This window comes from Pleurodeles waltl, chromosome 3_1 (genome assembly GCF_031143425.1).
Source record: "Pleurodeles waltl isolate 20211129_DDA chromosome 3_1, aPleWal1.hap1.20221129, whole genome shotgun sequence".
Classification (NCBI taxonomy): Eukaryota; Metazoa; Chordata; class Amphibia; order Caudata; family Salamandridae; genus Pleurodeles; species Pleurodeles waltl.
Window position 1 is genome coordinate 1,909,697,123 of NC_090440.1, and position 14,436 is coordinate 1,909,711,558.

General features: G+C 44.0%; 1 protein-coding gene across 1 annotated transcript in view; it reads right to left on the reverse strand.

Annotated features, from left to right (window-relative positions):
- The window catches only part of LOC138285751 (aldehyde oxidase-like), a 588,222-nt gene that overhangs the window by 395,568 nt on the left and 178,218 nt on the right, over nucleotides 1-14,436 (reverse strand). Inside the window, 1 exon segment of the mRNA XM_069226091.1 lies at nucleotides 6,338-6,489. Coding sequence (XP_069082192.1) covers nucleotides 6,338-6,489 — 152 coding nt within the window.

The following is a 14,436-nucleotide window of genomic DNA, read 5'->3' on the forward strand; positions in this document are numbered from 1 at the left end:
AGTGAATTTTCTGTCCAAGAGGAATAATCTGATGATGAAGCCACTCTCAGTGCGGAGGAAGTGTCTCTTTTAGAGGAGGACACATCCTCCAACAGCACAGCACGATAAATCTGGATTGCAGCCTGGGGCTGAATGGCTTCCCATTGGAAGTGCTGAAATTTGGGCTGCCTCAAACATGGTGTAGCCTGTGTTGCCTGCCTTTAGTGGTGTTGCAGGGTGTAGAGTCAATACTGAAAACCTTTTGCCTATAAAGGTCTTTCAGTTGTTTATGGACGATGTATTTTGAGATGAGACTAAAGATCAGACTACTTTGTATGCTTAACAGTTTTTGAGAGATAACAGCGCCAGACTCTAAAGCTAGCTGGCGGACTCCCACAAATCTGGATGAGTTGAAGTTCTTGGGTTTAACTTTTTTGATGGGCTTGTTAAGAAAGCCATTGCTGTCTTCATATTGGTCCACTAGTCCCTTGATGGCAACTGCTACATTTCCTGCAACAATGAGTCGTGATCACTATTTGCTTCTGCTTTGAAAGCTGCATTCAGTTGCTAATGCTTCAGCATTGCCAAATGATCACCCTGATTCTGACCTTCTCGTCAAGATTCAGCCTGTTCTTGATCGTTTTGTAGATCAGTTTTCAGAGATCTATGTTCCAGAGAAGGAAATAAGTGTGGATGAGTCTTTGGTCCTGTTCAAGGGCTGTTTGGTTTTTAGGCAGTACATTCCAAGCAAGAGGGCACGTTACTGAATTACGACGTATATGGTGTCTGAGAATAGTGCTGGATTTGTCTATAATTTCAGAGTGCACACTGGTAGGGATTTTCTACAGACCCCCCTGGTTGACTGTCCACTTTTGGAGTCAATGAGAAAATTGTGTGAGAACTTGGTAGAGGACGTTTTAACAAAGGTCATCATTTATATGGAGATAACTTCTACACTGGTGTGTAATTGTTAAAGGAACTGTTCATAGTGGATGCTATTGTATGTGGCACAATCCGCTCTACCCAAAAGAGCTTGTATGTAAAACAAACTCCAGAGAGGACAGTGCAGTGCCTTGCGTAGTGATGAAATTCTAGGGGTGACGCCCATGTGTTTATAACCATTCATGATGAAAGTACTTCACCTGTGACTGTTTGGGGTCAGGTTGCTGAACTGCATAAACATGTGTGCAGTTTAGACTACATTAAGCACGTGGGTGGTGTAGATAGAGTAGCAACCATGTTGGAGCTTTATACTGCTGTTTGTAAGTCATATATTTGGTATAAGAAGTTGGCTGTCCATTTGTTTTATTTAGCATACTTCAATGCTTTTGTGGTATTAAGGATTGTTCTCCAGATTCAAAGATGACTTTTGTTCAGTTTCAGCAGTGTGTGATAGGCAACCTTGTTGTAGTGGAGCAGGCAAGTGTTCCTAGAGTTGGAGTGGTGGAGGATGTGACTAAATTGAAAGATCCCCACTTTCCTGATTACATTCCTTCCATGCCCACAAACACTTTCCCTATAGGAGATGTAGAGTCTGTGTCTAAAGAGGTGTGTGGAAAGACAGTCATATGTACTAGCCCCAGTGTCCTTCTAAAATAGGTCTAGGTGTGCCGGCATATTTTAAATTGTGCCTCACACAACTGAAGTATTGGGAGCAACCGTGAGCGTAAAAGTGAACTGATTGGTCAGTATCATTTTATATTTTTTGTTCTATTTCACGATTGGTAGTATTGTGATGTATTTAGTTAGACCTGTTGTGTTTGTAGTCTTATTTGTTTTTTCATCTCCTTCAAATTGGTTTCATTTTATTTCTTTAAAAAAATGTGATGTGTTGTGTGTGGACTGGTGCTTAGCTGGTGGTGGGTATCAATTGGGGCCTGGCTGGCGATATGTGTGGACTGGCACCTGGCTGGCTTTGTGTGTGGACTGGCAACTGTCTGGCAGTCTGCATGGACTGGTACTTGAGTGGCGGTGTGCGTGGATGGCTGGTGGTGTGTGTGGACTGGTGCTTGGCTGCCAATGTGCATGGACTGGCGCTTGGCTGGCGGTATATGTGTAGTGACTTGCTGCTGGTCACTATATACACACACAAACCCCAGTCCACACACTGCAAATGAAAGTGATGAGCCTTTGAATGACACTGTCTGTTGATGTGAGTCTTGTAATGTGCTGGGCCCGTGGCTAGCAGTGTAAATGGTTTTGTGTGTGTCATGCATAAAAGGAGTGTGAAAGGCCCGTAAAGTGGTTAGTGCTTTGTTGTGGCTTTACAGCTTGTGAGCTGTGAATCACTGGTTCAGTTTTTTAACTTTCAATTATTAACAGTGTATTTCATTTTTGTAAAATCTCTTGTTAATAAAATTTACATTTTGAACCTTTCACTCACTCATGTGCCAAATCCAACCAGTATGTATGTGTGTACGTGAGGAATAGATGGCTGTGCAGTAATATTTGTCTTTTCTGTCATTCTCTGCAAGGGTGTACATTGACTCTAAGGAAAATCTACGAATTCTACATATGCTAGTAAACTAGACACCAGGGGGACTCAAGTGTCACTCATGTAGATCCCTCAAAGGACTGGAATCTGCTGGGAGCCTCAAACTTATTGAAAGCTAGAGTTCCCACATATCTCCTGATAAAAATAGTACCTCACCTGTCTGGGTGGGTCTACTGCCCGCAAAAGTGAGGGGTTCAAGACGCAATGTGGCAACATCAACTAAAGAGGTAGCTGTAGTTTTTGGGCCTGGGTTCATTTTCACCCGGGAAAACCTACCAAACCCAGGCATTTCTGAAAACTAGACACACAGGGAAGTACAGGGCTGTGCGCCTCTCATAGATCCCATCTAGTTTTCTTATCCACAATGCCATGCAAACCTCAAAATTTGACTAAACTCACACATTCTCCTTGCATTTCTGTGTCATGTTCGGCCAGCATCAGAAGGGATCTACAACATTCCTACCACCCAGTTTCCCCACTTGTCCCAGTAATATGCTGCCCCACTTGTGTGGCTGGGCCTAACGCCCACAACAGAAACATATCACACTAACATCAAGGGGAGTCCTTGCAAAAGGACCCTCATTGACCTTGGTTTGATTTGTTCTGCAGGCACTAGGCCCAGCCACACAAGTGAGGTACCATTTTTATGAGAAAACTTAGGAAAATGCTGGGTAGAAGGAACTTTGTGGCTCCCCCGAGAACGTTCCATCACAGAAATGTTTTTAGTCAAAGTTTGAGGTTTGCAAGGGATTCTGTGAAGCCAACCTGGTGAGAGCCATGCAAGTCACCCCATCCTGCATTCCTCTAGGTATATAGGCCCTCATTACAACCTTGGCGGGCGGCGAGCTGCCGCCAATGCAGCCGCACTCCCGCCGGCCCAATTTTGACATCCCTGCTGGGCCGGCGGGGATGTTGGCCGTAACATGGGAGCCGGCTCCTAATGGAGCCGGTGGTGTTGCGGCTGTGCGACGGGTGCAGCTGCACCCTTCACGCTTTTGACTGTCTGCTGGGCAGACAGTGAAAAGCAGGGTGGGGCTGTGCCTGGGGGCCCCTGCACTGCCCATGCCAAGTGCATGGGCAGTGCAGGGGTCCCCTGGGGCCCCGCGACTCCCCTTTCCGCCAGCCTTTCCATGTCAGTCTCTACCACCATGGACAGGCTGGCGGGAAGGGGACTAGTAATCCCCTGGGCAGCGATACAAGCAGCGCTGCCCTGGCAGATTAAAACCGCCAGGACAACCATGGCCGTAAACCGCCGGTCCCGGCGGTGCGACCGCGGCGCTTCTGCCTTGGTCGAAATGAGGCAGATTGTACCGCCAGCCTGTTGGCAGTACAATCGCCAAAACACAGGGTTGTAATGAGGCCCATAGTTTAAAAAAATGTACAGGTTTTCCTAGGTTCCGGCGGAACTGGGGCCCAAAACCCACAGCTAGGCACATTGCAAAAAAGGGTAAATTTTCTGTGGAAAAATGTGATGTGTCTACGTTGCGTTTTAGTCCAATGCCTGTCAGCACTAGGCCTACCCACACAAGTGAGGTACCATTTTTTATCAGAAAACTTGGGGGAATGCTAGGTGGAAGGGAGCGTGTGGCTCCCTGTAGATTCCGGAACTTTCCATCACACAAATGTGAGAAAAATGAGTTTTCTAGTCAAAGTTGGAGGTTTGCGAGGGATTCTGGGTAAAACAACCTGGCGAGAGCCACACAAGTCACCTTAGCATGCATTCTCCCAGGTGTCTGATTTTCAAAAATGTACAAGTTTGCTAAGTTCCAGCTGAGCACAGTCCCAAAATACACAGCTTGGCACATTGCAAAAAAAGGGTCAGTTTTCAGTGAAATAATGCGACGTGTCTAAGTTGCATTTTGGGCGGTTTCCTGTCACAGGCACTAAGCCTACCCACACAAGTCAGGCACCATTTTTATCAGAAGACTTGAGGGAACGCTGGGCAAAAGGAAGTTTGTGGCTCCCCACAGAGTCCAGAACTTTCCATCACAGGAATGTGAGGAAAATGTGTTTTTTTAAGTCAATGTTTGAGATTTGCAAGGGATTCTGGGTAGCACAAGCTGGTGGGAGCCGTGCAAGTCACTCTATCCTGGATTCCCCTAGGGGTCTATTTTTCATAAATGTAGAGGTTTTCTAGGTTTTCCTAGGTGCCGGCTGAGCTTGTACTCAAAAGCCACAGCTTGGCACTTTGCAAAAAAAGGGTTGTTTTCAGTGGAAAAATGTGATGTGTCTATGTTGCATTTTGGGACATTTCCTGTTGCAGGAACTAAGACTACCCACACAAGTGAGGTACCATTTTTATCTGAGGAGACTTCGGGGAACACATAATAGTCGAACAAGTGTTATTACCAATTGTATTTCTCTGCATTTGTGCCTTCGAAATGTAATACAGTGTGTAAGAAAGAAGACATTTTGTAAAATGCTCTCTAAATCACATGCTAGTGTAGGTACCCACCAATTAAGTGATGTGCATATAACAACTGCTTCTGAACTCTGAAATCCTGTGCCCATTTCTGAAATACATAGGTTTCCTTGATACCTATTTTTCACTCTTTATATTTTACCATATGAATCGCTCTATACTTGGTACTCAATGAAAAATCATTGCAAGGTGCAGCTCAGCTTACCTCGAGTTCTTGGAAAAGACACAAACCCTAAACATCCCACAACCAGAAGAATATAGCAGATGTAATGGTATATTGCTTTCGTAAATCGGCCATCTTGGCAAGAAGTTACAACTGAAAATGTTGTCACAAATAGCTGTTTTTCCTACTAATTTTCAATATTTATTTAAACTCTAACTTTCTTTAGGAAAACCTTAAAGGAGGTACACAAATCATCACTTGCTAAATTCAGAATCTCTTCTAGTTTTCAGAAATGTATAGCCTTCTGGGATCCACCTTGGGTTTAGCACCCATTTCCAAAACTTTTAACACAGTTTTGGAAGAAGGTTGAAAGCACAAAAAACATACGAAAAATGGGCTATCTCTCAGCAAAATTCCAAAACTGTGTTAAAAAATGTGGTTTCCTAAATGAGTTTGCCTGTTCCAGAAAGCTGGGAACATAGTGATTTTAGAACTGCAAATCTTTCGTTGATGCCATTTTCCCATTTTGTCTAACAAAAACCCAAAGTTTTGCCATATTTTGGCTAATTTCTCAGTCCCCTCCAAGGGAATCCACAAACCCTGGGTACCTTTAGAATTCCCATGATGTTGGAAAAAAAGGACGCAAATTTGGCGTGGATAACTTATGTGGACAAAAAGTTATGGAAGCCTAAGCAAGAACTATTCCAAGTAGGCAAAAAAAAGGTTTAGCGGGTGGTGGGGTAGGAAGGGAGAGGACTAGAAGTGAAAGGGTTAAAAAAGCATTAACACAGTCTCAGATCAGCTTTAAAGTGTCCAGTCGGTGTGAATAGTATCAAAATATGCATCAAAATCTAAGCAGATATGATCAATGTAATATTCAAGAATACTTATTTTTGCCTATTGTTGGTGATAAAAGACTGAGTTAAGTGAACTGCTGTATGGTCTTCCCTAGCGGCCCCTTTAAATTTATTCTAGGTTATGGGCGTGGGTTTAGGTACCATTATTGAGCCTGATGATAACAGCCATTTAACCATCCCTTAAGGCATGCGTAACCTATATGCATCGATGAACAGGCAGGTTTTCAGACTGCCACAGAATCTCAGGAAGCCATCGTTTAGGTTTAGTGGGATGGAGTTCCCAAGGGTGGAATCTTGTTTGTGTGGAATGCTTTTCTGCCAAACTGCATCTTGGATGGCTATAAAATTAAAGGAGGCCTCCCATAGGTCAGTTACATTCTTTACACATCATGCATAAATATTACCTGAAACTCAAGGCTTACCGCAGTGTTCCGGATCTGCTGTCCACCCAAAGTTGTCAGCTGCAGCAGCAATGCTCGGAAGATCTTGGCCTCCTCCGTTACCAGCTCAGACACTGCTTTGGACAGGATGTCTTTCATCAGGGCTAAGGTGCAGGCTGCACCCAGGGTCAATCCTGAAAATAAAATAATCGTTGTCTGAAATGGTTGATACAACTAGACAGAAATGGCCATTTCGAATGACAGTAAATGTATAAGTAATCAGTCTGTTATTAGTTCATTTAATGAACTCTGGGCACTAAAAATAATGGAATTTAAATCTCAAATATGAATAACATGAGAAATGTTAAAGCATCATGTAATTTGATCTGTAAGTACAATGGGAGGGAGTTAATGGTGAGTAGCTACATTAGCTGGTGAGGTTCACAGGAACACAGGTTATGTATTATAACCCTATCAATTCAAATGAAGTATTTCCATTCAATTACTGAAGTTTTTCTACTAGCATAGCCTAGCCTCCTTTCTAGCAGGCAGATAACCTCTATATAATCCTGTGAAGCTCACAAACTTTGTAATGGCATTTTATATATACGAACAAGTGGACCAATTAACCAAAGGTGAAGCAAATACTGACCATGACACATGCTCTATGCCTGCATTGACCCTGTCCACATTCACAATGATAAGACTCTTTGAGTGGTATACCCATCAATCTATCCAAACACCTGTAATCCTGTGGGGTACAGTTTACTACCCGAATCTTGAGATCTTAATATCACCTTTCTTAATATGACCTACCATAAATATTGCTACCAGAATCTCCAGATCTTAATATCATCTACCATAAATATTGTGGCATACATGACTACCAGAATATTGTGAAGGTAAGTATATATAGGTAAGTATGAGTTTACTATAGCTTACTCCACATCTACATATTTAGAAAATATATTTATATAGCTTCAAGGTACATAGCCATGGAGTTAACAATACCTATACATATGTATTGGACCGTAATTACAGATTTCCCAATAATTCCTAATTTTTCAGTGAACTTTCAGAATCCAACTCGTAATGGTCTGGATTTTCTCCAGCTCCGGAGTTACCCCTACCCCCAGTGTTGCATTCCTAGTTTAACTACCCAACCTGCAAAAGGGGTAAGAAATGTCAAGAGCTATCTTCCGCAAAGGGCCAACCATTTTATCTGTTTTCACAGGAGAACAATATACCAGTCTCTGAGATTTATCACTTCCTGACCACCACAAATTAATTAAGGTGCGCCATTTGGTGACACTGATGTCAATGTTGCCTTTATGCCAAGGTCAGATTTATCTCACTCAGCTCCTCCAGCACTACCAACAAATCCACCCTGAAAAGTATACCTTCTCTGCTGAAATACTCCAAGCTAGCATTTCTAGATGGTTCCACTTCTTCCTTCAATCAACCCACTCTAAGCCAGCTGGACCTCATGTGCTCTCGTACCTCCATTAAAACCAATAATAACGAATACCTGGGCACATACTCAAATTAAAACAGATTTCATGCATTTTCATCAGCCATTTTTAGTTCTTCAGTGTTTCCTGACAGGCTTCCTTAGTTGTGAACATCAACAAAGAAAACAAAGTCCAAAGGCTGATGATCTGTTCTCACAATTCTGTGCCCTATACATATTCCCTGAAATAATTCACCCACCACCAACAAGCCAACTTCTCTCTGTGTGGGTTAGATTTATTAGCATCTCTTAAAACTGTGATGCATAACCAATGGCAGCTTCCCTGCTATCTCTCAGCTACAATTAAGTTATTCTCAGCCCAGCATTACTAGCATCTGTGCTTAGCACACTTTGGGGGTTAGTGTGAAACGGTTTTAATGGTGGCCTTGAGGCATCATAGTCTTGTCACAAGAGGTTGCCACACTCCCATTCACCTCTGCTTCTGGACATTACTGGCCACCTTCCACTCATTCAACAGGGCATTGCCATTCAGGATGTCATCTGCACTGGTTGGCAGGAGTCATGCCCCCCAGGATTGTGGATATCACATGTGTGTTGTCCAGGTGTTACCCCACTACCACCACCAAAGCAAATTCAACCCTGTGCCCATGCCAGGACCCAAAAAGCCATGACTGTATGCCACACCTGAGTGTGAGGCTATCGTGGGGTTCAAGGATCTCCTGCCGGATTCAATGGTTCAGGGGATTGGAGGCTCTCTATTAGGATTCGAGGATCCTGGAATTTGAGGATCTACTGCAGGACTGAAGGCTCCTACATTCTATGAAAGTCACACCCAAGGTGTGGCCAAGTGCTTGGCTTTCTTCTCTGTTGATGAAAGGAAGCCTTGGGCTCTGCTGCTCATCTATCTTTGTCCGCTTGCCCTTCACCTGTTTTTCCAGCTTTGTATTTGAGATTATCTTTAGGCCAAATGTTGAGAACATATTTTTTCTTTGAGCATTTCTTGAAATTCCTTCTGTGGCATTATCCTAAACATTTCTCTTACATCCTTGGAATTATTCAACCTCTCCCAATGTTCTTCAGCGACGTCAGGTTAGTGACAACCAGCAAAAGTTAGATATTACTTGTTTGGATTGTTGGAATCCTTTGGGCCCCTCTACTGTCTCCTCCACTGAGGTACTAGGAAAGTGTCACACCCTCAAAGTTGTGCTGTAACAACTGCCTTGTGGGTGGCTGTAGTTTTATCTTCAGATTATGTGTGAAATTGTGTTTCTGATCAGAATCTTAACTTGTAGTGTACTAACACTTACTATAAGACATCAGAGCAAGACCAATCTCATGAAGGTTGCTCTGGCTCTAACACGAAAAATGGGCTGATACACTGAATATTTACCATACTGCATCAGTTACTAAAGTAAATCTTGTGTAGGTCTCATTTCCCCTAGAATGTTATCATTAATGCAAAAACCGTGTAAGTGAAAATATGTTGAGTATTTTAAATTGATGTACGCACAGATTAACAGTAGCATTGTGTTCTGTTTAGTATAGGATAGCCACCATACTAAGACAGACTGCAGAAAATGTAGAGAATCTCCAACTGATGAGACAACCTGTGTGACTACAGACTGACAAAGTGTCTTTTGTGTCTTCTCTCAAAGTCATATAAGCAAATCCTAATGCCGGGGACATCCCAACAAACAGGACCTTTCTTTGACACACACCTTGGACTGAATGCTTACCCCATTTAATTGCAGCTTCACTTATAATACCCAACAACTTCAATGGTTTTATTTCCATAAGCAACCAGTTCTGTGTCTGGGGAATATAACTTCAAACAGTGGTAAAAGAATGTCTCCACTGAGGGTAAAAGGTAGCCCTGAGTCTGCCATCACTCTAATGTCCTTGCCATCAACTTTGACTGTACAATAAGGATTAGTTCAGTTTTTTACTCCCATGTCATTAATCTGCAGGACAAATTATTCTGTAGTAACACTAGCAACTTCTTCAGTTACAGCATTCACTTGCCCCTTCACTTGCCACAAGCCTCCTTCTTCCTCTCACAACACAAATTGCGCCTCCTCATTTTACATTTGACGTCAGATGTCTTGAGTCCACATCTGAAACACATGTAGTCAGGAATGTGTGAATCACTTTTCCTTTTAGTTTCTCTTGGCAGCTTTGCATGTCTTCACACTTTCTCCTCTTCTTACTACATCCACATCTTCATTACTGCTTACCAAAATTTCTTTCGGGGCTTGATTAGTGTTCTGTGCCCTTTGCACAATATCTATTAATTTTTGCAAGAAGAGGTCCTCTGTGTTAAACAGTTTGTTTTTACAAGTTCTTATTATAAACTGTTTGCACAGGTTGGTCCCTAAAATGTAATTTTGGAAACTCTTATAGTTACACTTGACAGTTAACATCCTCAAAACAGCAACAACATTTTCTACTGCTTCCCCTGGAAAATGTCCTCTCCTGATACATTTAAATATTTGTATCACCTACATTTTCTTTCTTACATAGATCTTGTCCAGTTTTACAAATGCTATTTCAGACTCCTCTAATTCATCCTCTTCAATGTCCTCTTCTGGTGGTGGTGGTAGCTGCTTTATTGCTCCATGGCGTCTCACTCCTAGGCAATGTTTGAGCATAGCCAACTTTCTGATTATGGTAAAAACGTATCTTCCAAATGCATTCACATATGCTCCAACATTCCTTCCACTCTTCTCATACCAGTGCAGGTTCAGTAAGGTTGTTCAAAAACAGAAGGGGCCTTACCTGCCATACCTTTCATGTGTTGCACAACAATGAGTTTTCCAATAAAGTGGTATTTGCTGGTTGTGTCATAATTGTCAATAACAAGTGTGAAATAACTGCTTGCACTAAAGTTGGCATGTATTTATGTGAAACATGCCAGTACATATGAAAGTAAGTTATTGTAGTTTAGCTACAAATTTGCCTAGAGCCAGACTCACTTGAATCCTTTACAAGTTATTGCTAAGCGTTCAGTAGGTAATACAGGGTTCAGTTTCCTCATACCGAAGAAAACATCAGTTGTTGACATCAAGTGCCACGACAGTGATAATTTCAGCCAATAGCCTGTTGAAATGAGGAGAGCCCATAAGGCGGCATCAATCCCAGCTGGGACTCTGGGGCTCCGCCACTGACAAAGTACAACCACCAGAAGCATATGTGTAGCTGCAAATGTGCTCCAAGGATCAGCAGGCCCTTGTTTCCTAGGAAATGACATGCAGCTTTAAGAGCACACATGAATCTGTAGGAATGAGAACAGGGAGGCAGCAGTGATGAAGGAACATGCACAGTGAGTTGCAATTTATTTTTTAGAATGATGCAGGGTGTGATATCTCCCATACTGCTTGCCACGGATTGCATCAGAAATTATACAAACACTTTTTTGCAGCAAGACTGATGCAAAGTGCTGTCCATGCAATGCCTAAAGCTTTGGTGATTGTGAATACCAATCAAAATACGCATTCAAACCTCTCTCTTGCAAGCTACTCCTAGACAACACATGTCTGAGCAGACTGATTAAGGCAGTTTAAGATTTTGTGGTAGATAGAGGCATGTTTCAGCTAAGGATGGTAGAAGGAAAGATGAAGCGCGTGAGGCAATCTAATGGCCAAACCACTTGTGGATAATTCTCATTGTCCTTTGTTAACTAAAAGGAGAAGTGAGGGCCCTGCTTGGCCTTTCAATAAATGTATGATTTTCGTACATTGCTTTAAAAACACCTGGTTAATAGCTAGTGATGGGGAAAAAAAGAAAACTTATTAGAAAAGAAGCTAAATAAACAGTCGCCCGTAGTGGACCCAAAAGTGGCTCAGGCTTGCTTCCTAGGCGGGCTCCAAAATAAAAGGTGAAGGACACCGTAAGTAAGGAGTGCACCGATCTATAAAGAATTATATTCCAAGGCCCAGCCTAAGAAATAGTTCAAAGGCCAAGAATGCCAATTTAATTGTCTGGGAGAAACAGAATACAAAAAAAGAATGTGAGAAGCTCAAAAGCTAGAATGTTGCTGCATTTAGAAAGAAATGAGGCACCTGCTATCACAAGAACAGATATCTCGAGTCTCAAGACATGACCGAGCCTCTATTTGAGGAAGAGTCTTGAGCGGTCTTGTGGTGGAAGTGGTTGAAAGCCTGCAGAATGCAGTCTGCAACTGTTGGAAAATGTTGTTGTCGATTAAACAGATTCTGGAAGTACATGATATAGATTCAGGTGATTTAAATTTGGTTAGTTTCGAAAAAAACTTGGATGGCAGGGAACAGCAATTGTAATATTATTATCCTCTCTGAAAAAGTAGCTGGGTTTGAAAGATTCTGATTCTTTGGTGGGTCTTAGTTTAGTAACAGTCTAATGGGGGTATTATGTTCCAATAAATTACGACTGATTTAGCCATAAATACTATTCAGGTTTAGCATCTCAACAGAAAAATACAATGTAGTTCAAGCTAATGAGAAACCTTTTCTTGGAAGATTAGCCCATTCTATGCCAGGAAATGTCCTCAACAACGACTCTGGAACAACGATTACGCAAGCAACGCAGGCGTAACCACGTTTGCCGGAACAACGACTGCCTTTTTATCTGCCTCAACCACACTTGTACTGAACAACACATATGCGTGGTTAAGGCAGAGAAAAAGGCAGAGAGGACGCGGTCAGGTAAGTGGGGTTGGGGCAAGGTTGGGGGGTAGATTTTAGGGGTGGGGTGAATTAAGGTCTTGGGGTGGGGTGGGGAGGTCAGGGTAGTTTGGTTTTTAGGGGCGGGATGGGGGGGATGGGTAGTTCTGTTTTTTAGGGGTGGGGCGGGGGGATCAGGGTAGTTCTGTTTTTAGGGGCAGGGTGGGGGATTGGGGTAGTTCTGGTTTTTAGGAGCAGGAGATCAAGGTAGGTTGGTTTTTAGGGGCGGGTGGGGAGATCAGGGTAATTCTGTTTTTGGGAGCGGGGGTCCCAACAGTTTTGTTTTTGGGTGTGGGGGGTCAAGGTAGTTGTGTTTTTAGGGGCAGGGTAGGGGGATTGGAGTAGTTTTGTTTTTAGGGGCAGGGTAGTTTTGTTTTTGAGGATGGGGGGTCCGTGTAGTTTTTGGGGGTGGAGGAGTCGGGGAAGTTTGGGTTTTAGGGGCGGGAGTGGGGTGGTCGGGGTAGGTTGGTTTTTAGGGGGGATCGGGGTATTTCTGTTTTTAGGGGCGGGGGTAGTTTGGTTTTTCGGGTCAGGGTGTCGGGGTAGTTCTGTTTTTGGGGGTAGGGGGTCGGGATGGTTTTGTTTTTGGGGTGGGGTCGGGGTAGCTTGGTTGTGGGGGATGGGAGGACAGGGTAGTTTGGTTTCTGGGTGCAGGGGTGGGGGGATCAGGACAGTTTGGTTTTCGGAGGTGGATTATTGGGTACTTTTGTTTTTAAGGGTGTGGGGGGGTCGGGGTGCTTTGTTTTTTAGGGGCAGGGGTGGGGAGATAGGGGTAGTTCTGTTTTTAGGAGCCAGGGTGGGGGGGTCAGGTAGTTTTGTTTTTAGGGGCGGGGATAATGGTAGTTCTATTTTTAGGGGTGTGTGGGGGATTGGGGGAGTTCTGTTTTTTGAGGGACGGGGATCAGGGTAGTTTGGTTTTTAGGGGCGGGGATAGGGGTAGTTCTGTTTTTGGGGGCAGGAGTAGGGGGTCGGGGTAGTTTTGTTGTTAGGGGCGTAGTGGGGGATCGGGGTAGTTTGGTTTTTAGGGTCAGTGTGGGAAGTGGGTAGTTCTGTTTTTTAGGGGTGGGGGATCGGGGTAGTTCTGTATTTTAGGGGACAGGGTGGTGGATCAGGGTAGCTCTGGTTTTTAGGGGCAGGGGACCAGTGTTGTTTTTATTTTTAGGGGCAGGGTGTGGGATCTGAGTAGTTCTGGTTTTGGAGGCGGGGTAGGGGGTCCGGGTAGTTTTGTTTTTGGTGTGGGGGTCAGGGTAGTTTTGTTTTTAGGGGCAGGTGGGGGGATCGGGGTAGTTCTGTTTTTAGGGGCGGGTGGGGGTTGGGTAGTTTTGTTTTTATGGCGGGGTGGGAGGTCGGGGTAGTTTTGTTTTTGGGGGTGGGGGATCGGTGTAGTTTGGTTTTTGGGGGTGGGGGATAGGGGTAGTTTGGTGTTTAGGGGCGGGGTGGGGGGATCGGGGTATTTCTGGTTTTAGGGGCAGGGTGGGAGGTCTGGGTAGTTTGGTTTTTGGGGGCGGGGGATCAGGGCAGTTTGGTTTTTGGGGTTGGGGGATCGGGCAGTCTTGTTTTTAGGAGTGTGGAGGGTCAGGTGGTTTGTTTTTTAGGGGTGGGGTGGGGGCATGGGGTAGTTCTGCTTTTAGGGGCAGGGGTGAAGGGGTGAAGGGGGTCAGGTAGTTTTGTTTTTAGGGTGGGTTGGGGTAGTTCTGTTTTTTAGGGGCAGGGGATCAGGGTAGTTTGTTTTTTAGGGGCGAAGTGGGGGATCAGGGTAGTTCTGTTTTTGGAAGCGGGGTAGAGGTAGTTTTGGTTTTGGGGGTGGGGGGTCAGGGTAGTTTTGTTTTTAGGGGCGGGGTGGGGGATTGAGGTAGTTTTGTTTTTAGGGGCAGGGGTGGGGGGGTTGGGTAGTTTTGTTTTTGGGGCAGGGTGGGAGGTCTGGTAGTTTTGTTTTTGGGGGTGGGGGGTCCGTGTAGTTTGGTGTTTGAGGG